Below are 24,316 nucleotides of genomic sequence, written 5' to 3'. Positions count from 1 at the left end.
TGGAAGGGAAGCAGGGAGGTGACGCACTCGGTGTCCCACTTTATCATAGATCACTAGCTCTGGTTCATCCACATGCACCTCAAATCAGGTATGTGGAACACCTGTTGTATCTGTGATCCGCTATCTCCCCGAATCGTCTTATCACTTCTTTGAAAGGGTGTTCTCAGTGGAGCACAAGCGGGGAGGACACAACACGGGTAGGTGGCTGTGACTGAATGGACAGCTGCGCTGATGAGTCGCTGCAGCAACCTGCCCCCCACTTCCTGTTTCCTAAGCGTAGCCGTGGTTACGTGATGCGTCTGCATACCTCAGACGTTAGCTCTGCTGCTGACTTGGCTGTTGCACTCTGATTCATAGCGTTCCTCTTGCATGCACATAGGGGGAATACACGCACACACACACACTGACACACACACACACACACACACACTCGCTCAACCCCAAGGCAGCAACTGCTGGGGATTATCGAGAAAGGAAGTGACTATTAAAATGCCTCTCGCCCACTCACACTGCGTTACACAGGGAGAAAGTCTGGATAACAAGACACTGGCTCCTCCAGTCAATCTTCCATTTATGCTCTGCCAAAGAACCTAAATAGACCCTCTCAAACAGCCAATGTTGTCTGTCGTTAATCCTCTTAAATGTTTTCCTCAGTTTGTATTGGCTATTATGTGATCACAACCACACTTGTGACTTGGGGATGGTTTAGCAATGAATGCGGGTCATTGTCTTCACGGATGGTATGTCATTTGATGTTGTTTGATGTCACCACAGGCAAGAGCTTCACCCTGACAATCACAGTATTCACCAACCCACCACAAGTGGCCACTTACCACCGAGCCATAAAGGTCACCGTGGACGGACCGCGTGAGCCCAGGAGTGAGTACAAAGGCACGCACATACAGTACAATATGGGAATATGCTTACACATGCAAGAGGCAGATTTTAAAAAGAATGGTCAAAATATCCTGACTTTTAGTCCCTCAAGCTCCAAAAACAGTGGATCCTACACTTCCCATAATGCAATGCAATAGCAGCTTTCATCAGACACACCCAGCTTCCTAAATTCCCATGTCATTCAAACCCCACACCTCCAGTTTGTAATACAGGGTCAAATTCGCCGAGATAGGTAATTTTTTCAAAACCTCCTTCCAGAGCAACAGAAGACATCATACTGTGGACTGTTTTCACAGGCTGAGTCGTACTCCTCATGACCAGTAAACTAAACTTTTAGAATCATGGAGTGTCCCTTTAACTAAGCTGTGGGTGTGGTTGACAGTGCAGCTAGCCAATCGCAGCAATTGCCCAGCTAAAATGGTGAGAGGCTAATAAAACAAGTTCATTAACGACAAAAAAAGAAGTTTTACTGGAAAAAGTTCTGATTGTGTTCATTAGCAATCAACAGGCTTTTAATTAAGTTGACCTCTTGGAAAGCAGGTCAGCCTCCCGTGTGACAGTTTGAGAGACAGAAGAGAAATAAAAAAAGGAGGCAGAGTATTCCTGAGAGGGTACACTGGGTAGCAGAATGCTAGCATCAGCTCATTTTAATGGGCCATATAAAAACAACTGAGGAGGAAAAAAAAACTTTACTATAGCCGCCAGTGCCAACTGGTCTGGCATGCAGCTGTTTCCCAAAACCCTCCTCCCTATTCATAAAAAAAAAAAAAAAAAAAACATATTCTCATCTTATGGCGTCTCAATGAACAATATCACATCACAAACAACCCGCCCACCCGCCTGCCCGTCACATATGGCACCAGGACGCGCAGAGACACAGCGGAGCCGGGAGACAGTAGGATTAGTGCCACCATCAGTCTCTGTTGTAGGAAACCTGCCCGTGGTGCCAAAAAATGCCTCAGACACTCGACATTCAGTGCTCATCAACACGCACCCTGAAACAAAGGCACATGCTTGTCGTCAAACGCACGTGTACTCCACAATCACGCCCACTTTTTTCCTTCGGAGCTCTCGATCCTTCTTGTTTGATCATAAGCATTTCCTGTGCATCTGCTGTCCCCCGTCAGATGACTTTCAAACAAGTCTTGTTATTTGGTGGCGAGCAGATGGGAGTCGGGGCAGAATTTGTTTAGAAAAAGCCTCCAGTTTGGTCTCAACAAAGTTGCTTAGATTTGAGTCCAGAAAGCCTTCTTGGAGGCCTGGACATAATGTGACATGAGTTTGAGTCACTAAAGTAGACAAGTAGGCAGTACTACCTGATATCAGGTGAGGGGATTCTGGCATAGAGACTTACACTTTCATCCATTATTCTTACCTTTGTCTCAGACCAATTTGTGGTGGCTTAAAGTGAAAGTCTGCATGTTCTAACTTCAGTCTCAGGACAGTAATTTAAGCAATAAAGAGTATGTCATCATACGTAACCCCTGAACTTCTTTGCTTTGCTGTTAAGTGGTCAGAATTGCAGCGCCGGTGTAATTTACCCAGAAACTACAGCCAGAACACGTCTCCCTCTCAGGGGTCATTAAGCTGAGGTCGGAGGGTGGCAAAACACACATGTGCCCTCTCAACCGCCCCCCCCCCCCTTCGGGTTTTCAGCACGGAGAGACTCGTAGCTGAGAGCACCGGCTGTCTCCAAAACTGTGATTCTATCTGTGAACGCTTCATTGACACATGAGGTGGGGGGGGGGCTTTGCCGGCCATTACAGCTCTATTTTGTGTTAAACGAGTGGGTAATTAGGAGGCCTGTGGTACACCGGGCCCCCACAGGGAGGGGTCCACACGGAGACACGCGGAGAAAGAACAGTGGGCTGTCTTAAGCCTGACACACACTGGCACTCTGTGGCCCTTCTCTGTAAAAACACAGTGTTGTTTCTGGAAAATAAGCTGACAATGATACTAGATTTCAACATGGGCTGGTAACTGGTCTGAAAAGTTAATAACTATTCTCTATGCTTTTATTTATTTTCTACGCTTTTCATGTCATTGGCAGTTTTTGCTCCCTTTTAATGGCTTGCCTGGTTGTGGGTGTCTCATTCAGGAAGGACATTTTGTGTCGGCAGGTTTGATGGGCCTTATGGTAGCCATATGACTCTTCCTGAGGGATGTCATTTCCCCAGCGGTTCCTCATCTGATATTAGCAAGGGGATGAAGTTGGACCACCCGTGAATGAACGGGGCTCATATCTCTGAACTGTGGCGCTGAGCTTTTTGCTAATTAATTGCGTGGTCAGAGTGACGAATATCAGTGGGGCCTACTTTAAAGATCTGTGGTATGATTTTCCTCAGAGGTTTACAGTGAGTGTGTGTATGTGTGTGGGTATGGTTAGTCAGGTCCCTCTGGCCACTGTGTTATTAGCGGGAGGCTAACTCGGTTTCTGTGGCTCGCATTGTGCTTAATCGCTTGACAGCTCTTGGTTACTCTGTGGTTTGCCACTGCACCAACAACTCACCAAGTGTGCACACATGTACGTGTCGGTGTGTGTGTTCATTCATATAGGCATGTGCATGTCTGATTGCTCATGGAGATGTGATTACAAATGCGTGCATGTGTGTCCTCTAGCGCCTGCATGTGTGCACCCACATGTGACATGTCTTGCAGAGAGAGTGTGTGTTATTGGTGTCATTAGTCTAGTGTAGCCACAGTGCTGATTTGGAGCAGAGCTAATAGGCCTCATTAAAAGTCATTTTGAGCTAATAGACAGGGAGTGGTTGTTTAAACCAATATGCTTTTATAGGTGGTTCTGTCTCCTTTCAGCTGCTCCTGACGGTGGCTGCGGCCAGCTGAGACAAACTTCCTGAGTGATAATAGTCGAGCCGTAATAACACAATATACTAGGCTTTCTGTCCAAACCCACTGTTCTCATTATAGTTAATTGATGACAGACAAACATAGGAGGTGACAAAAACCACTGTGGCGTCACACATACTGTGTCTTGCTGTGGCACATTGCAGTGGTTATTGTGCATAACTGAGTGTGAGTGACGTGTGTGTGTGTGTGTGTGTGTGTGTTGTGTGTCAGCGGTGGAGGTTAGCGGTCAGGCCCGTCTCTGCTCTCTGGTGTTTGAAGCTGCTGGGTCTGGGGGGTTCTGAGCTCGGGTACAGGGTCGTGTTTTGGTTTGGTTTTGGTCAGGGTGTTAACAAGTCTGGTGAAGAGGCCCCCAGTTACTTACAGGCCTGCAGATAATATTAGTGGTTCAGGAGACCTGTCTGCCAAGCCAAACTCTTCCTGCGACACACACATGCTCACACCCACACACACATTTACACAATACTTGCAGATATGTTATACATACACAATAATAGCTTTAATAATGATAGTAACTTTATTTTATTTTATGAAACAGCTTTTCAAAACAAGTTACAAAGTGCTTCACAGAGCAAAAGACAAGAATGTGTGAAGAAATATAGCCATCTTTCTTCTCTAGTTACTAACCTGGACCTGGGAACAGCCAGGAGACCCTTGCCAGAGGACCTCAGGCTGTGGTCAAGCTCACAAGGGGTCCGGAGTACACAGATGTATTTTAGCCTTGAGCATAATCAGCAAATGTATAAAATCAATTCTGAAATGAACTGGTGAAAGGAGGCTAAGACAGAGTTGATGTGATAAGTCCCTTGCTGCTGTACTTTGGACCAACTGCAATCCAGAGATCCAGAGATAGTGCATGAATGGAGTGAGTCACAGTAGTCCAAAAGGGATTAAATAAAAGAAATGGATCACTGTCTCCAGGTCAGCAGAAGACAGTAAACAGAGCATATAATAATAATAATAATAATAATGAAATAATACCAAGGTTATTGAGGATGAGTAGAATGAAGTTAGGAGATAAAATAATAAAATTAGTCATTTAGCCACAGGAAATCATCAGACATCCAGCACTTAATCTCATCAAGACAGTTAATGAGAGTAACAACATTGCAATTATGGCCAGGTGTTAATGATACATACGACTGGGCGTCTGTATAAAAATGAAACTATAGATAGAGGAAGCATGCAAACAGAAAAATAGTGGGCCTAAAACTGAGCCTTGTGGCACACCACAAGTGCGATAGTCAGGACAGGATGATGCATGGTCTACTGCATCAAAAGCAGCATGGAGCACTAACACCCATGCTCACACATATGTATTCAGACAAACACACACATCTAAACAACCTTGTTGGAGTGTTGTTGCTAGGCTACGCCCTGTTAAAGCTCTTAAAAAAGACGTGCCGCTAGGCTGGAAACAGTATGAGTGAGTGAGATGCCTTCATTGACATGTCTGTCATGACGACACCAAAACAGTGTCATCACACACACACACACACACATGCCATGACATGTGCTTGTAGGGTACTATTACCTGCTGCAAGGCCTGGGCTTTGTTTTTTACAACAGCCGGTTATGCTCAGTGTGAAATGCTAAGATCCTCACAGATGCTAATTACATTGGAGCACACTATTTAGATGATGTCAGCCAGCTTTCATCTCATTTCCTTGAATTATGTACAGGAATATGAGGCCCTTTATGTTTCTGGATTATCATGCTTTGTCAGTGACTGCCTCAAGCAGCAAGTAGAATATAGTTTTGTACAGCATCCAGGTAATTAAATACTCCAATACTCTTTTCTCCCTCAAAGACAGATACACGCCCACACTTATCTGCTGCTGCCTTACTCCGAGCTGCTTTTAACAATGGGAGCCGGACAAATAAAACTCACCCAAACATCAGGAGGAAAAGGAATGAAAAGAGGGAGGGAGGGAGGGAGTAGGGGGAAAGGAGAGACGAAAAAAAAAGTCTGCAGGCTTTTCCAGAGGCAGTCAGTCAGTTGAATGTCTTATGAAGTTCCTTGAAGAGGTGCCAAGGCCTTTACAGCGCTAAAAACACACAAAATCATTCAGTGGGAGGGAGGGACAGAGAGGAAGACAGCAGAATAAAGAGTGAGAGGGAGGCGGAAAGTGAACAACAAAAAAAGAGACAAAGCTTAAGAAAGAGGGTCCGGAGTTTGTTGGCCCCCAAGCTGCAGCAAAAAAACATCTCAGAGGGATTTGTTCTCCCCTGTTCTGAATCAAAAGACTTTAATGTGAGCAGAGAGGTGCAGAGGGAGCCTGTCTGAAAACCACACACAAGCCAAACTGTGTGTGTGTGTGTGTGTGTGTGTGTGTGTGTGTGTGTGTGTGTGTGTGTGTGTGCTCTTTAAACTTTGTACAATATCATACAAGTGTGTATATAATGTGTTTTTGTGTTCAATAAATGTTTCACCTTAGGGAATTATTGTGTATGTGTGTACGTAAGAGTGTGTGTGTGTGTGTGTGTGTGTGTGTGTGTGTGTGTGCCCTTCCTTCGCCTGGCTTGCTTCCTCCAGGCTGGAACGCATGGACCACACAGACGGCTGGCAGCGCTCCACGACAGCCTGGCTCCCCCTTTCTCTCCGTCTCCTTCTCTCCTTTGCTCGCTGCCTCTTCTCTCACACCTCCTCTCTCTTCTCTCTTTTTCTCATCTCCCCCCCCCCCCCCCCCCCCCAATATTCAGTTTTTATTATCTCCCCTCTTCTCTTTCTCTCCCTCCTCTCCCTCCTCTCCCTTTATACCAGACCCCCCTGGTAGACGGGCGTCTGGCTGTCACCCACTCGGCACTTTTCCTCTCGAGCCACGCTCTGCCAGCTTTCAGATTGCCACCTGAAATAATTCATTGTTTCTGACCGCTCACAAAAACAACATGGCCACTGTGAGGGCTCCAAATAAAAAAGTGAAATATGGACCCAGTGTATTCATTCATCGACTTTACTGGCTGTTCCATCGTTAGATGACTGACACACACACACACGCACAAACACAGACCGGGTGATTCAACCCAGGCTCCAAGAGCATGGGTTTTTTTTCTTTCTGAATCAGCCCCAAAGATACATTCATCCTATCTCACCCGGTGATCATAAACCAGACTGAAGGGCTTAGAGGGCATGACGTGACACCAAATTTATAAATTATCCCATTTATTCAGGATTTTCTGGCGCTCCACATTTTCCTCACGTTACTTAGTCAGGCAGTAGGCAGGAGAATTTTTTACTGATGTGTCTGTAGTGATGGCTCAAACTTGATGCGTTGGTGGGGGGAGGAGGTTGTTCTTCTTGCCGAGACATGAGAATCGACTCCGCTCTCAGGCCAGTCATTATGCTAGGCTAAGCTAGCATGGCTGCTGGCTGTCGCTTCATATTTGCTGTACAGTCACGAAAGTGGTATCCATCTTCTCATCTCACTCTCAGCAAAAAAGCAAATGAGCTAAACTATTCCTTTTAAAATGTTTAGTGGAAACAAGTAACAAGTTTTTAAAAGCACATTGGTAACCTTGTCATGAAGAATCCCAGTATAAACCGCTCTCTAGCTAAAAAAAAACGTGGGTATTTGAGGAATATTGTCAGCCAGGACATATGAGGGAACAGCGAGCCATCCGTCAAAGATCTCTGTGCTCAGGCTCAGATCCAATCTAATGCTGCCATTAATTACAGAGGACTTATATTCTGTTTGCCTACTTGCTCTTACTAACTGTTATCAGATCAGCAGGGGTGAGTTGAATCCAGACTTATGTCTCTTGGACGGCTGAAATAATACTATTCTAGGATCAGTGTGCAACTGTGTGATTAGGGATACGATCTATAGAGGTGTTATCTAATCATTATTAATCTTTGTGTGTGTGTGCATGTTTGAGCCTGTACTGTATATGCATGTGCGAGGGTGTATGCATGATGCACATGTGCAAATGTGAATGATTGCATGTGCAGGCGTGTGTTTGCATACGTCCATTCTTGCATATGTGTGTTTCTCTGAGTGTTTCTGTGTGTGTGTGGAAGTTGCTCACATCTGGTCTGAATCTGTCCATGTTTCCGGCCGCTGGCTGGGCAGGGAAGTGGCAGGCGCTATCGAAAATCTCCGCTGTTTTCACAGGGATGATGGGAATCTCAGGGACTTTCCCTACGGCAGTGAAATCATCCGCCTTTCCCGCTCCTTTAAATACCCCCGGCTCATTCCTCCGCCCTGCTAGGGTTCCGATAAAACAGCTGAGACGTCTTGTGTTTGGCAACAGTTGTCCTCTAAAAGGTGTAATTAACTCATGAAAAACTGTATTTACTGTCAAGGCCCTCTAAACTAATGGACTTGAGGTCTGGCTGTTTGGAGTGTAAATTGGACCTTAATGTGGCGGTTGAGATGCTGCATTCCTTTAGGGGAAAAAATACGTTGTTTTTCCTTTAAACTAGGATGCATCCATAGGTTTCTTGACAGTATGGTAGTCCAGGGTGGAAGCTGAGACAAGTTTAACTTACCAGCGACAGAGAGCTGGCTTGTCATGCAGATCAGAATTGTGTTTATCTCCTTAAATGTACATGTAAATATCTGTCTGTGTTTTGGGATCTTCCTCAAACATATCGAAATCCGAAACCCTCTCTAACTTCCTCACCATTCGCTGTACTCTTTGCTCAGCACTCCTCACAGAGCCTGTGTCTTCTGACTGGTTCGGACCCATCCAGAGCTCTTAATTTACTGGTCATCAGGGTCTCTTCCTCTTCATGTGCCTCCTCCCCTTCGCGTCTGTCCCCCTCTGTCTCCCCTCATCTCCCTTGGTCTCCCATTGCTATTTATTCCCATCACTAGGAGACGGGCTGTGCACAAAGGCCGCACTGTGTCCCGAGGCTTTTTTAGAATAGAAATTCGGTCTGTTGAAAATGGAAACGCTATGATTGACTGGGCACAGCTTGCACAGAGAGATGAGGAATGCCAGCGAGAGGCACAAATTATCCTCTGGAGCGATGGAGAAATATTATTAATGAAATATGGCCATGAATTATGTTGTAAAGCAAAAAAGACTTCAATAAACTGAGGTTTAAGTAGCCGATATTATTTGCGTTCCAAAGCAACTATGTGAAGAAGCCGATGATGAGATTGTCTATTTATTTTGAACCATGTGATGCCAGTCCGGTAACGTCATCGTGTAATAAAAATCATGGTCTGTCTGACTGTCACTGGCTGCATTTTCACTCACGCCATTCTCAAGTCATTGCAGAGCAGAATTCCAAATCGTTGTTCCACAATAAATTAATTTGTTGTGAAGAGTCGGATGGTTTCTGAAAGCATTTCTGAGGCTGAAATAAATTTGTTTCAAACTTGCAGTAGTGGAAAAATGCTGCACAGAGGACGAGGCAGTTTTTAAAATATCATTTTGTTGTCATTTCGCATTTATTTGATGGTAAAAGTGACATAAAATCAGCAGAGAGAGGGAAAGGTGAGGATGACATGCGACAAAGCCCCTTGGCAGGGGGGTGGGGGGTCATTAATACACATGTTTGGCTATTAGTCCACAAGAATCCCCTGTGAGGCAGTTTTCTGTGGTCTTGACACAAATGATGACTTTTCCCTCCTCTCCTCTCGCTCCGTAACACCCATCCAGTGTGATAGGTGTAGTGCCAGGCCTTTGTTCCCAGTCCAGGCAGCAGGCAGGTTGGGCAGGATTCTGAAGCAGCTCGCTGTTTCTGTCTGAGCCAACTGGAGCTCTGCCAAGCACAGCAGGAGTTTCTACTCTCCTCTGTTTGATATTTACTTTACCGCCTTTACAGGGGAACTAGTGCGAGACCAGACAGACGCACTGACACAGGCCTGTGTCAATGGTAAAAAAAAGGACTGTGTGTGCACATGCCTCTCTTTCTACCCCACCTTTGCTAAACTATAGTCTACACCTGGGCCCCTGGGCAGGTTTCTGCTGTGGTTCCCACTACAGAGCCGATAGGGCTGCTGGGATAGAGATGGGCTGGCCCATACAGAGCAAGTGACACATTGTCTTTAGTTTGTGTGCATGATCTATGTGTTTGCAATGTGCGTGTGCTGTATTATATTATCATGTATTATGTATGTTGGAGTCAAGAGTTAGCAGCCTGAAAGAGTGATGAGAACAGAATCAGGGATATAAAGGGTGTAAATGTATCGGCAGAGGAATGCAGGAAAATAACGGGTTTAACATATTTGGCATAGGTTACGACTCCTGTGGGGATAATGGGGCAATGGCGTGAGAGCTTGTGTTTACCTGAGGAAGAAGCCTCAGGTTAAAGCTAAACATATATGCAATGTCTCACTCTCAGTCTTAACTCCCTCTTTTTCTCTCATGCAAGGTGATAAGAGATAATTGCCTTTGTTAATGAGCAGGATGTAGCATTGCATTCCCAAAAGCATCTGTACCTTCTCTTTGTTCAAGAGCACAAACTGTGTTTACCAAGTAAGGCATGGCACACAGAAGAACTGCGTCATTAAACGTACATTACAAAAGATCACAGACAAACTGTATGCCAAGACAAAAGCAAACTAATTGAGATCATCAGTCACACAGGGCTGAGCGCTGTCAGTGAGTTTCATCTTACGTTGATAAAAATATGGTTTGCATGCAACATCGCAGCAGTAAAAAACACTGTTTTCAAATACAGCAACATGGAACCCATCAATGACTGGTGCAACTCCTTACCAATAAAACACTGTTTTTGTGTGTGCGCAGGGCATCGTCAGAAACTCGAGGACCCTCCCAAGACTGGTCTCTTCTCAGACCGCCTTAGCGAGCTGGAGAGGATGAGGGTGAGGGTGGCCGTTCCCACCCAAGGCCCCCGGCCAACTCTCAACACAGCGGCCAACTCCTTCAACCCGCAGGGACAGACGCAGATAACAGGTGAGCACCCGGTTCTGAACTTTTACAGCTGACCCAGAAAAGGACTGGATTTAAGCACCATCACGACAAGCATCCACCCTGGTGAGGCGTCGTAGAGCAGTGGTGTAGCTGATCTTGACCTCTGACCATGCTGTGAAAAGATATGTTTTTCCTCTGGCATTACATGGTTAGGGGTCAGCAGTGCTTCAAGTGTCTTGTAGCGTTAAAATAAGTTTAAAATACAAAATTGTTTTACTGCACAACCTTTGCAGGTGGTTAGCATTGGAAGTGTATTTCAAAGTGTATGTCATCTATCAAAGGTTTCATACCATAAGATTATACCAATACCATATTTCCCTGTACTGAACAATGAAACCATTTTTACCTATTGGGTGAAATCATGTTTTTATGGCCTGATTCCAAGGATACAAGACATTTGATTAATGATCTGATCATACTTTATCATTTGACATAATTCAGTTCAAAATTAACAATTTCAAGAAAATTAGTCATTACAATGCGTAAAATAATTAATTTAATTATTTAATATGTAATTAAGCATTATGCATTTACCATATTGTAATTTTTATATTAATATCAGAAAAACAATATTGCAACATTGATTTCAGACAGACGGCGCAGCCCCACATTTTATGTTTGCATTCAAGGATAAGACTGTTTAAAAGTGTTGATATAGAGAATTTAACATTTTATGTGTTATTCATATTGTATTTCACCCACAAATGGCCAAAATCCAGATGTAGCATTGTTAAAAAATTCATTGAAGAAGTAGGAACACCTACAATATGCGTCACAATGTCCTAAAGGGTATCAATGAATAATCAAGCAGGCTGACTCACAAACTGAGTCACAAACTTAGCAACATTTACTGTTTGTAAGGTGAAATATCAAACCCCAACTGAGCCATGGGAGCATCCTAATGGGACCACAGAATGCCCCGTGCAGTATGTTACATTGCCTCCGAGATCGTCTGTCTTTCTCTACTCCGTCACTCTACCAATCTACATCCTAGAAGGTAACACCATCTCTCACGGTTCGGGGATGGCTGCTACCTGATCGCCCACACCTCTGGAGGCTCGTCACAGGTCGCCATTTAGCTCTTAGTTACTCTCTGGAATGACATTGTAGTGTTAGTGGATCATTTGAGGGATGGTTAAACAGCGAGTAGAAAATATTATTGGACATTAACTGCATGTGAGCAAACTGCTTCTTGAGTGTAAATATTTTGAGGTGAAGCTTGAACTTTATATCTAAGTGCAGCTTTGATTAGAGCAGTGGTTCCCAACCTTTTTTGTCTAATATACCCTCACAGCCCTGTCACATGAACCCAAACACCCCATCATAAACACCGTTGTCAATGATCGCTACGTATCACTTGGAGTAGCAGAAGTTCCATTAGCCATTTCTTTTAGCTAGCTATTTCAACTGTTTCCCCATTAGCACTTTAAGGTAACTATTTCAGCCATTTATCCATTATGTTTAGCTATTTCAACTAACATATTTAACCATTACTTTTAGCTTATTACTTTTTACCTATGTATTTCAATCTCTCATCCATAACTGTTTCTGTTTAGCTCTCTCCGCTCGTTTGTTAACTGGCAGCACATTCAGGGATTACAGCTAACTCAATATGTGTATATATCTTTTATCAAATGATCTCTTTTTCCATTTAGTTGAGCAACTCTACAATCGTAGTACCCCTTTGGGGTTCAAGCACCCCTGGCTGGGAATAACTGAGATTGTAAATCACTACACAATTGTTCACAAATCATAACACGTAAAAATAGCTCATGTACAATGCAATATCAATCAACGTTCATGCTCTATGCTAGTGTTGCAGCTCAGACACACACAATAACGTGTGTGCAGCAGTTATTTTCTTGGTTGTTTGCTGGTGTGTTTACATGCTGGGTGTGTGCCAGCAAGGCTCTCTGTGCCTCAGCTGCAAGCACAATGTTTTATAAGGCAAACAGGAAGATCTTCTCTGCGAAGGTAAACATTAGATGTGTCATTACGGAGGATGTTGCATAACCCTCCCAACTGATACTTACCTCAAAACATGAGCACAGAGAAACAGAGACTCTAATAATGTCTACAGTTGTTCTGAATGTTGTTGTCAATTTGCTACCCATTTTAGCAAAAAGAAGTAGAACATTTGAACCAGCCGATGGGCCACTAGTAATTATTCTTTCTTTCTTTTCGTGTCTGTTTTTTCTCTTTATGTCTTTCTGGGCTATTTTTCTCCCTTCCTTCCCTCGCTCCATTTCTCCCCATCAGACCCTCGTCAGTCCCAGTCCTCTCCTCCCTGGTCGTATGAACAGACGTACCCGTCCTACCTGAGTCCCATGGCGTCCCCCTCAGTCCACTCCACCGCCCCCCTGTCCTCCAGCCGAGGCACGGGCCTGCCTGCCATCAGTGACGTGCCTAGACGATTGCCAGGTAGAACCACTACTCTGCCACTGTGTGAAACCACCCAGTCTCCTTGTCCCATCACGACCGCCTAAACTTCCATAAACAATCCAGTTAAAACTTTTTCTTATGGCGATAGAAGGAGGGAAGGGGAGAGAGAAAGACAGAGATCCATACACACAAGCTGACACTCAAAAGCAGAAACATAAACAAAGGCTATGTGTTACCATTTACCAGAGACTAATACAGCCCAGCGAGCTGCTATTAGCTCATTCTCAAATGAACGTGAGGAATGAGGCATGTTGTCACAGTCCGACTGTCTCTCCAGAGAGCGGTTTGGATGGGGTGGATGACAGTGGAGGGAAAAAAAACGATTGTTTCCTTTTTTCCTCGCTCCAGGCCTTTGATCCCAGAGGAGTATGGGTAATAACAGGCCCAGGGATAATAACAGGCTCGTGACTGACAAATAAAGTGTCTTTATAGCGATACACCACTCTCACAGGGCATTCTGGGTAATTGCATTAGCCAGTCTGTTTGCTGTAACGGCAGCATCTGTGTTCCAATTTGTCTCTGTTTTTCCCCCAATGTGAAAGCTCCTTTAAACTCCCTACATGCCGCCAGACAAGTTTCTCCCCCGTACACCTGTTTGACTCACTGCCATATGAGTTTTTTTTTCTACCCTACTTTTTCTCCCCTTCTGTTTTCTTGTGCTAACGTACTACACCCTCCTGTGTGTGTGTGTGTGTGTGTGCCCCGAGCGAGGGTGAGTGATTACGCGACGTGGCCGTGTGACTCTGCATTAGAGAAGGCTTAAAATCCAACCAGCTGCCTTGTCAACTTTGATTAGTTTGGTCTTTCCCTTCAGCTTTCATCTCACCAGCGCCGGGGCTTTGTTCTCAAAGTGACACACGTGCATGTGCAAGCACGTTCACACACATAAACACAGGCCCCAAACCTTGCCTCCCGCCTTCACCCACTTGCACACCTCGAGCATTTAATGCCTCCTAAGTGATGTGACTAAGGCTCTCAGATCTCTGGAGATCATGTTGACACCTCGCCAGGCTGCACTGTAACAGTATCCAGCCGCAGAACATACCGACAAGTACAAGCAGAAGCTGATATGGATGCTCCGGTGCAAACTCTGCACCATCCTGCCCCCCTCCCGCGCACACCTTTGCACAATCTAGCTTGTGTGTTAAAATGTTATGGTTGCTAAGAAGCAGTTGCAAAAGTTCATCAGTTGAGTCAAACACCTAATTCGGAAGTGATGCTCTAGAGTTTGTAAAATCCCTCCCAAATATTTAGACAATGTTCCACTCTGGTTTCATTTAAACTAATAAAGTTTGATCTGGCTCATCATCACAGGGCCCCATTGAGCACTAAAATAGGTCCAAATGTTAAAAGCAGGAGTTTATTGAACAGCGCCGGTCATGTCTGAGATCACACTACTCCTCCACAGCGGAGACAATCACCTACTATTTCTATTAGAATCAAACGGATTTTAAAGGCCTTAATTGGCAGCATATGCTATCTGACGCTAGCGACAAACCCGGCTTCACAATTCCTCCCTGCACATAAACACTGCCTCGTCGCCCCCCCGCCACCCCCTGTCCTCTCGCAGTAGACATGGTGACACGGAAGACGCCTGGTGATTTATGATAAGAGCGCCATGGCTGGACTAAACCACTGAGAGGAGACGGGAGGGAGGGAGTGCGAGGGGGGGAGGGGGGGAGGACCTCCTATTCTCCTTAAACTCTGCGCCCAGCGCGAAGCTCGCCGCAGCCAGTTAGTGGTTTTTGGGTATTTTTTAAGGGATGAAGCGAAGAGAGGAACGAAGGGTGAGATGGAGCAGCTCCTTCTCGGCTCCCTCACTCGTGCGCGTGCACACAGACACACACAGACACACACAGACACACACAGACACACACGTACACACACGTACACACACACACTGGAGCCGATGGGAGGCGAGGAGAGGAGCCACATCAGAGCTCAGCCCTGCCTCATTATGGATCTCATGGAAACTGTTTCTGCTCAAAGTGTTTCCACATGTGCAGCTCCTGATTCATCCCAACTGCTTTTTTATGTGCATACAGTATTCACACACATACACCCCCCACACACACACACACACACACACCATTTGCACACACACACATTCGCATGCATAAACAGTTATACAGATATACATGAACATGCACCAACACACAAACACAGAAACATAAATATGCAGAGGCGTAAACATATCGCTTCACTGATGTGTTTGTTAACTTTATCAAAACTCAAGAGCTGCAGTGAAAAGCACTACTGACGCTTATGAACATAACAGTATTTATAGATAAATGCTGTTCCATAACCGTGCCAACAAACTCCATTAGCCAAAGTCTTTTCTAAATGAGTTAATACACATATCTGGCTCGAAATATTTGATTACATACAATTCAGTTAACTACTGTTTCCTTTCTCAAGGGACGGATTTGTTAAATTCAATTACTCTACAAGACAAAGTGCTAAATAGAGTCCAAAGCCACATTTCAGATAATCAAAACTGACAAAAGTGGTAAGAAGTGTAATTATTTAGGCTTGCATGATGTTGTACTGTTGATGTCAGAGAATCTTAAAGGAATGAATGTTTTTATGTGTGTGTCTCTGTAGGTTCTTCTGACCTGAGCCCGTTCCCCGGTCAGTTTGAGCGCCAGTTCCCGGGCCTCTCCTCCCTCACAGAGAGCCGTTTCTCCAGCCCTCGGATGCACTACCCGGCCACCTTCACCTACACCCCGCCGGTCACCTCCGCCATGTCGCTGGGCAGCGCCCACTACCACACCTACCTTCCCCCTCCGTACCCGGGCTCCACCCAGAGCCAGAGCGGACCCTTTCAGACCAGCAGCACGCCCTATCTCTACTACGGCGCTTCGTCCGGCTCGTACCAGTTCTCCATGGTTCCCGGTGGGGACCGCTCGCCCTCCCGGATGATCCCGCCTTGCACTAGCGCCTCCACGGGCACTTCCCTGGTGAACCCCAACCTGCCCAGCCAGACGGAGGGAGGGGTGGACGGCGACGGGAGCCACAGTAACTCCCCAACTGTTCTCAACCCTGGAGGCCGCATGGATGAAGCTGTCTGGAGGCCATATTGAAGAAAACCCGAGTGGGTGGGGGGTTGGAGATTGGAAGTCAACTGATGTCATGGTTTGAAAGCACAAACCTTTTTTTTTTTTTTGAAAAGGGGATTTTTGAGCTCTCATCAGCTATCTCTACCTTCTGCTTGGAAATTAAGGTTGAGATATAAAAAAAGACCAGACTTGTACGGACTCGTCTTCCTGGAATGTGTTTTGACCAAGGCACTACAAAGGGAGTCATTCTCGCAGCAATAATGAGAAAGACAATTTTGGTTCATGAGGCCCAAGTGGATGAGACATTATTCCAGTTTTATTATAGTCCACAAGCTAAGGGATGCTTCAACAATATTTGTAAGAGACTGCCTCTTTTGTATAGTGTTTGTATTTCAATAAGGCTTTTTGCAGAGCATGTTTTTGTACTACGACAATATCAAGATGCAAGTTAGGCACTGAGTAGCAAGTGATGAGAGTAACACATATGTTACCTTAAGTGGTATGGACAGTAAATTTGCTTTAAACCAATTAATTTAACTTGTATATTGTGGGTGAAACGTTGATGTAGACTGAGGCGTTTTCTTAGTTTTAACTTATAAAGCCATAAATTATGTATTGTATTTGAAACTTGAGTCAAAGAAGTGTAATCTGAATATTTTTGATGCATCTATATGACTAAGTTAAAACATTTCTTTTTGATAGGTAATTTAAGAGAGTGAGATTTTAATTTTTTTTGTAGTACCCAAAGATTTAAATCGTTTCGAATATGAAATGTAATTTCCAAAGAGTATTGCGACATGTTTCTTCTGGTGTAACTTTCAGTTTAACTGCTCCACACGTCGAGAGCCCAACATCCTCGCTAGGCGTTGACACACATTTGGCTTGGAATTAAACCTTTGGTATTTATTGAGCAATAACTCGTATTGTGCCTCTTGGCAACATACCATGAAAGAGAGCTTCAATGGGGAAAATAATTATCCGATAGGGGAAATTCTGCTTGATTTCTTTAGTTTGTTTTGTCTGACATGCACACAGATACATATGTATTTGCTTCTCCAAATAAGAAATGGTACATTTATACACAAACTGACAAAGATGATTATGACGGTGCCACACCCAGTGGTGCTCTGAGTGCACTCCAAAGCAGCAGGTTCAGATATTTTATGATATGTGACCTCCTCAGGACTGGAATAATCCTTGGATGATCTCAAGTCCCACAGATTTTGGTAAATCTGTATGTCTTTTTTCATATCCAGTCCGGCTCTGTCAAGATTATAAGGATAACATGCCAAGCCTATTATAGCTTTCATATCATGTGCAAAAGATAGCTTTGAAAAAGTGTGTCTTAGTGTGCGACACACACGGGTACTTTTTTTGTTTGTTGCTTTGCATCTTTCTCTTTCAGTCTCTGAGACTGAAAAGGAAATATCACAGTTAAAGACAAAAGAGACTGTGACATTCCTTCAGACATTTATTTATTCTCCCTTTTTTTTGCTTTTGTCGACATGGTTTTCCAAGTATTTTTGTATCGTCCTCACTCACCAGTGTCAGGATCTGAAAATCATTCTGTGGCACCAGTACGAGAGGTGGTCTGATATTTTCCAATTTCAAATTACTATGTGAGATTTTTTTTAAGGAGAAGTGTTGGAGTTAAAGGAAAAAGTGCAAAAACCGAGGGGATTGGATGCAGCTGCTGGCAGCAAACTGGTAACCAAAAAATATGGGAGACTTGTGTATGTTTGTTTCATAAAGCACTTATTTCTTGTTTTATTTCTAGCAGCACTTGCGGCTGGTTGCCAGCAGGGCTCGTGGTTTTGGTCCTCAGTGTAGATATAACGCCACTGGAGTCACACACACACACACACACACACACACACACACACACACACACACACAGAATGGATAACACTTGGCCAAACAAGCCATTTACATTGGAGTTGAATCTGATCTCACAAGGCAGTTGGTATTTGTTTGAAAAAAGCATTTTTCTTGCTTTCATACAATATGATATTCAGCGCATGTAGGTAATATAATAACCCAATTTGAAAAAGCTGAGAAAAACATGGCCCTGTCCAAGGATCAGACTTCAAGCTTTTCATTGAAGGTTTGCACGCAGTGCCTCTTTTCCAGTCTCTGCAGAGGATGTTCTGAACTCACTTAATGGAATTGAACATGTCACACTACATTTCCCCAACTGCTTCAGCCCAAACGAAAAGTCTTTTTGCTGTTACAGTGTAACATAAGAAAGCAAATAAAAACCTTTTAGATTGTTGTGATTTTATAGCTTTTTTCCAATTACAGATTTACTCAATGTCTCCATAGTAACTATGCACATCTGTTGGAATTTATTTAATCTGCTTCTTTCTTTCCTAACTTTGAACAGGAAATGGTCTTTTAAAAACTGTTTACACATCAACGCAGCACTGACATCCCATTTTGTCCTCATCTGCTTTTGTTTGTGTTGTGTTTTTTTTTTCTTTTTCAGTAAGGTTCATGCTTTTCCTTTGCCTTGGTTAAATGTTGCATACAGACTGTCATCAGAAACCTTGTATTATTTAATGATCAACATGTATGATATCCAGGAACCGTACCTTACCTTGCTCTTATGTAAAGTGTACTTGTTATGTCTATTGTTATGCTTCTTCTCTCATGAACACTTGTCAGGAAATTGAAACTAATGGAGACTCTATTAGGTTTGCTGGTACGTTTCATAAAGATCATCAAGTTTTTTTTTTTTTAAGGGACAAACTGACCTGACAACAGTGAGTGAAATTGGCATTGTGATTGTACATTTTGTTTATTTTAAGAATAAAATAGGAATTTTGTAACTTAACTTTCCCCTTTTAATCTCCTCTTTTCACTGAAATAACAGTTTTTGTTCAGTTTAAAAATTCAAAAATGAATTTTGCCTTTTGTAACTTAATGAATGATGTATGTGCAGAGTTTGAATTCATCTGCTTGAAGGGGGACGTTACGTACTTTAAAACAGTTTAAAAGCCAGTCACGGCTGGTGTGAAAGGTGAAGCCTCCAGTGCTCAAACACTGAGTACAGACTTTTCTAAGTATATGTCTTTTGTCCAGGTTTGAAATGAGTAAATATTTACATATTCATAATTGTTTTTAATGAGGGAGGAGAAGTGTGCTTTCTAGATCTTTAACCAGGTAATTGAACTTTTTTTGAAGGGGATCTTAAATTTAATTTATGTGTCCAAAGCTCATCCACCATATTCCCCTGTGTGCTGAATTTCCAGTAAGTATAAAGTGCCACACCACTGAGTACACTCTTAATTCTCCAAGAACATTTAGCAGCGTCATCACTTGTTTAATCTCTTCTGAAACAGTTAACAAGCAGATCTCCGAGCCGTGTTGCGCGTAGGAAGCACATTTAGCGGTGTCATCTCTGGTCTGCCGCTCCGTCTGCACCAACATTGTCTTTGGACGGGGACTAAGGCGGGCTGGGGCCCCGGCACGCTCAGCCAGACTACTAGTGCCACTGCCACTGCCATGGCTTCATTTCAAAGGTACTCTGGGAAACCAGAGAGATGGAGACAGGAACAGAGACAGGGAGAACCAGGGAAGCTGTTTTACATTATTCCAAGACATAATAGAGCCAATCTGAGTGTGCGCACACCCACACGTACACATGCATGAAATACACAGCAAGAGAAAGAGAAGAGGGGGTGAGCTACACCATCCCATGTGTTTTTTTAAGGTTCAGATTGGGAACATTCTCGGGATTTCCCTGAATATAGATTGCACGGAAAAAAGCTCCCACTGGTTTCAGGTTCACATTCGCAGCATTCTCAGCCATGTCTAGCAATTATAATAATGAACTCCGGAGGAGCAACGGGACCCAGACACCCAGAGAAATTAGCATAATGTCCTGCATGCACGGGAGAGACAGCAGCACCAAGGCAGACTCATTTAAGAGTCTTGGTCCCTGCTAAATTTGGTGGTTGAACATGATGCCAGCGATGATGTGCGCTTGATTTTTATACCAGGTTGTAAGTAGTCTCGCAGCATCAGCACAAAGAAGAAGACTGCACTCTCTTCCTTATGTTATGCAATCAACCAGGAGGGATACAAACAGTAGTTTATGAGGAGACAAAACCACTCCATTCAGATGAGTGCGCATACACACACACACACACACACACACACACACACAGAGCTGACAGCCCAATACAGATTGTTTACTTGACCTCTACAAACGTTTCAGAGGAACAGCTCAGGCGGGAAGTGATCCTCAAGGGTCCCATACCACTCACAGAGCTGTATATCTCTGCCTATGTTTCCGTCTCCACTAACAGGGCTGCGTGTGTGTGTAATGTTTCTGTCCTCAAACAGGAATCCATGCATCTTGATTTCTCATTTAGCCCCGAGATAAACTCAGGGCAGGGGGACTCTGCAGTGTTGGCCTTGACTGTCGAATCAGCATGAAGCGCTGACCTGCCTGAACCTTTGGAATCTGATGTCATCTGAGTTGAACAAATGGCGACGGGCCACCTTAATGTCTCAGAGGAAGACCATCTTTGAGCTCAGCCCATGCCCACCATAAATCACACAAGATTGATGTTAATTTGATCTGATTGTAATTGACCAACCCCCCTCCCGGGCCAGGAGAATTTCAAACTGAGTCAACAATAACTGTGTACTTTGGCGCACTCTAGTGGCTTTTTTATTTAACCATAGGGACCGGGCTGAGGGGCCCACCCATATGGTGTTCCATACAGCCAAAGGCAGGCTGGATGTGGCCAAACTAGTGCTTATTATGTTAGTGGTACTCCTACAACAGTTCCAACACCCCACATTTTGTCTCTGCGAGAGAGCTTGTGCTCCGTAAATGAATGTCAGATATGAAAAGTTCTTCACCCTCACAGAGAGGGAGTTGTAAACGACGACTTTTCTTTTGACCTGTAATAAAAGAAATGATCAATTGGCAGGCGAGCTGCATCCAGGCAGCAGCCCAGAACCTCACAGACATGGTAGGTTGTAAGGCGGCCTGACATCCTGCACCAGAATCCATTCATCACTAGATTAAAGCATGCCTGTGTCTTTAGCCTGCTTTGGAAACATTTGATTCCATGAAACCATTTGCTGCTAAGTGAAACGCAGCTCAGAGAAAAGTGCACTTATGAAACATAAAATGCCTACATTTAATGAGTTCTGCCAGTTCAGATTATGCAATCTGATACTGGCAGATAAAAAAAAAAACGCCTGAAAAAAAAGGAATTACTGTGAAAACGCGAGTGTCAGGACCATGGACAGCGACCAAACACACAAACAAAAGGCCTCTTTGTCCAAGGCCTCCGCTTCATGTCAGTGTTTCAAATTATACACCATCTCAACTGTCAAAAAATGGCAAACTGTTGCAGCACGACTGAGTGTACAGAACATAAGACAGGATAAACCTCCGCTCGGTGCCAAATATTCATGCAAAACAGGCCTTTTCCATAGGTTTCAGCCAGGCAATAAAATTTCAAAAATTTGGGCAGGGGCCCCATCTTTGCCTGAAACCAAGCATGAAGGAGCTCTATGTGTTCTTCCTGTCAGATGAAGGGCTGTTAAAACTTTATCAGGCGAGTGTTAATTGAGAACTAATGGACTGGTAATTCAGAGCAGTCACCGAGATCCAGCTCACTGCTGAATGACATACAACCCTGGTGACATTTGGATCATGTTGGGGCTTTTTGGAAAATCCACCACACGGCTGTAGCCATCTGGGGATGCCAGGCGAAAAAAGGGGGATGAGGGATGCCCGCCATCGTGTCTGGTTCTGCTTTAGACATTCATCCTCTCAGTCTCCAAGGATCATAACTCGTGTTAGAGGCAGGTTTTATGGTTTATGACTGGAAAATAAAATGCTGCGTGTTTCCTGCAGGCGAAGCGATGATTTACAGCTATGAATGATAAAGTGAGCGCCCGCCTGACAGTGCGGATGTGTGAGGGCTGCTGAGGATCCAGACATGTCCGACATGTGGATGTGAGTGTGGTCGTATAGCGAGTGTGGCCACCACAGTGCGGTTATATACATTGGAACACAGCATAGAGGGAAAAGTTCTGGCTCACTAGTACAGTAGGTATCAATACCTGACATCATCATCTCACATAATTAGCACAGTGTCCACATCCTTCTCCAGTGACCATGGATTATTTCATGTGGTCCCCAACTGGAACTGGAACCCTAACCAGTAAATCTAACCAAGAGCATAAATACCCCCGGGCTCTGCTGTCTGCAGACACGGTTACTCATTTCAACTACTCCTGTCCAAAAAGCCAATCAGATGTGTTTATTGTTATCTTCTGCCTAAATTTGGGCCTGATTATTTAAATACACAGAAAACTGTCTTGATCACCTGGCTCCAAGCTCAAATAGTCCACACTCCAGGCCACGACAGGCCCGTCCCAGCCTCCACTCGGCCCTACCACTGATCTAAGACAGGGGCCGGCGTGTGCCAAGAACTCTCTCTGGTGAGGTCGTCAGTCTTACGCCGAAACCGCAGGCGCGCGCCAGGCAGATCAATAATCCCCATCAAGCTTCACCACAAGTCACTCAAACCTCCAAGGGCAGGCGAGCAGAGGAGGGTTGGGGGACCTGCTGAGAATCTGATACTCTCTCAGATGCTCTCTGTCACAGAGTGGAAGAGATGAGGACTCGTCTTCCAGAGCTCTGTCTCTCTTTTAAACATGATCTCGTGTTATGACATGGTTCCCGTCAGTGTCAGCCGGGCTCTGATTAGACACTTCCTTCTCGGGCCTGTAGGACCTCATCTTTGACCTTCTACATCGGTTGATGTTGATGTCACATGTCAGTCATCACCCAACATCAGGAATGACGGCAATTAGTGATTGGAAGGTGTATTTCAGGGGAAAAAGAGAGTTGAATCTCTGCTCAAATTACCTGTCACTCGTGTATTAACATTGCATTCAAGTCGCAACGCTAGGCATCTGTTTTCCGGAAAAATAAATATAGTTGTGTTCTGAAATTATTTGCAGAATCCTCAAAGACTCTACTTACCATCTGGATGAAGACATATTCTGCCCACTGCTTGATAAAGAAGATTTTCAACCTGTTTCAACTCTTGTTGCCTATCAGGTAGCCAGAATTGACATGTCTGACATAACTGATGAAACAAAACTGTCTTTGGCTCACGTCGTACCACTTGAGCAAGGACATGTGTCATTTCCGGCCACCATCTTTGTTTGGATAACACGAAAGAGGGTGTAATGGGTTAAAAAAAAATGTTTTGTGTGCAACAGACAGAATACTTTTTCATCCAGATGATCAGACGAGCCTTTGAAGAGTCTGGAAATACCTCCAGTACAGCAGTAAGTGTTGTTAAACAACCTTCAGAGGTATTTATTTTTCAGAAAAACGGATGCTTTGCTCTGGGACTCGAATGTAATGATACAAGAGAGGCACCAACTGGGGTTACATAAGGTCTTTAGCTGATTATCTGAAGTCTAGAACGGGATATCATATGAGACTACACAACAAATGAAGCATTTTCTGCTGCTATTTAACTTAAAGGACATGGATAATACAGGGTTTCTACTAAAATAGAGGGATAGTATGAGGTAAAACCAAACTTTACCTCAGGTTGAAACACGTGTGTGTGTGTGTGTCCCGTGGGTACAATATCTATGGTAAGCAGCTGCTAAATTTGACTTGTACTTGCAAGGAGCATTGAGTTCTATATGGCAGTATTTCTTAAAGTATGGGTCTGGCCCTTAATTGGATCACAGGTCTGTTTGTGGTAGGTCCTCACACGTCAAACGCACCAGTTTGTTTTAATCAGCTCAGGTCTCAAAGCAAGACTCAATTTAGACAATTTATGCCTGAGCTGAAAAGGTTTACTAAACCTGGCTATAAAAGTACGCTGTGTGTGAGTCCCTGTCAGCCTATATGGACTCCCTGCACTATGGTGGCCAAGCCAAGGCCAGCGACTGGTAGATCCACTGGGAGTGTAATAACAGATTAATGTGGCGTGCCAGGCCCCATGACCAGACGTGTTTGACGTTAATGCTCCACTGTATATTATCCAGCTTGCAGAAATGTTGGATGTGAGCGATGGGATCCAAGGACAGGGATGTTTAGGTACTAATTACCAAACAGCAAGGCACAAGTCTCGCTCCATATTTCCTTACTCCTGTGGAAACACTAG

At 44.2% G+C, this 24,316-nt stretch overlaps 1 protein-coding gene across 2 annotated transcripts in view; it reads left to right on the top strand.

The window, feature by feature from the left end:
- Positions 1 to 16,175, top strand: part of runx2b (RUNX family transcription factor 2b) — a 37,432-nt gene extending 21,257 nt beyond the window's left edge. The window contains exons 4-7 of one of the 2 annotated variants that reach the window (XM_070925364.1): positions 775 to 879; positions 10,465 to 10,632; positions 12,910 to 13,071; positions 15,697 to 16,175. In XM_070925364.1, the coding sequence (XP_070781465.1) occupies positions 775 to 879; positions 10,465 to 10,632; positions 12,910 to 13,071; positions 15,697 to 16,175 (914 nt within the window). The remainder of the gene's footprint in view (positions 1 to 774; positions 880 to 10,464; positions 10,633 to 12,909; positions 13,072 to 15,696) is intronic. The other variant, XM_070925365.1, reaches the window with a different exon arrangement.
- The last annotated feature ends 8,141 nt before the right edge of the window (positions 16,176 to 24,316 follow it).

The sequence above is a fragment of the Enoplosus armatus genome, chromosome 19 (genome assembly GCF_043641665.1).
Source record: "Enoplosus armatus isolate fEnoArm2 chromosome 19, fEnoArm2.hap1, whole genome shotgun sequence".
Lineage (NCBI taxonomy): Eukaryota > Metazoa > Chordata > Actinopteri > Centrarchiformes > Enoplosidae > Enoplosus > Enoplosus armatus.
Note: the sequence above shows the minus strand (reverse complement) of the source record. Positions and strands in the feature narration are given on the sequence as shown.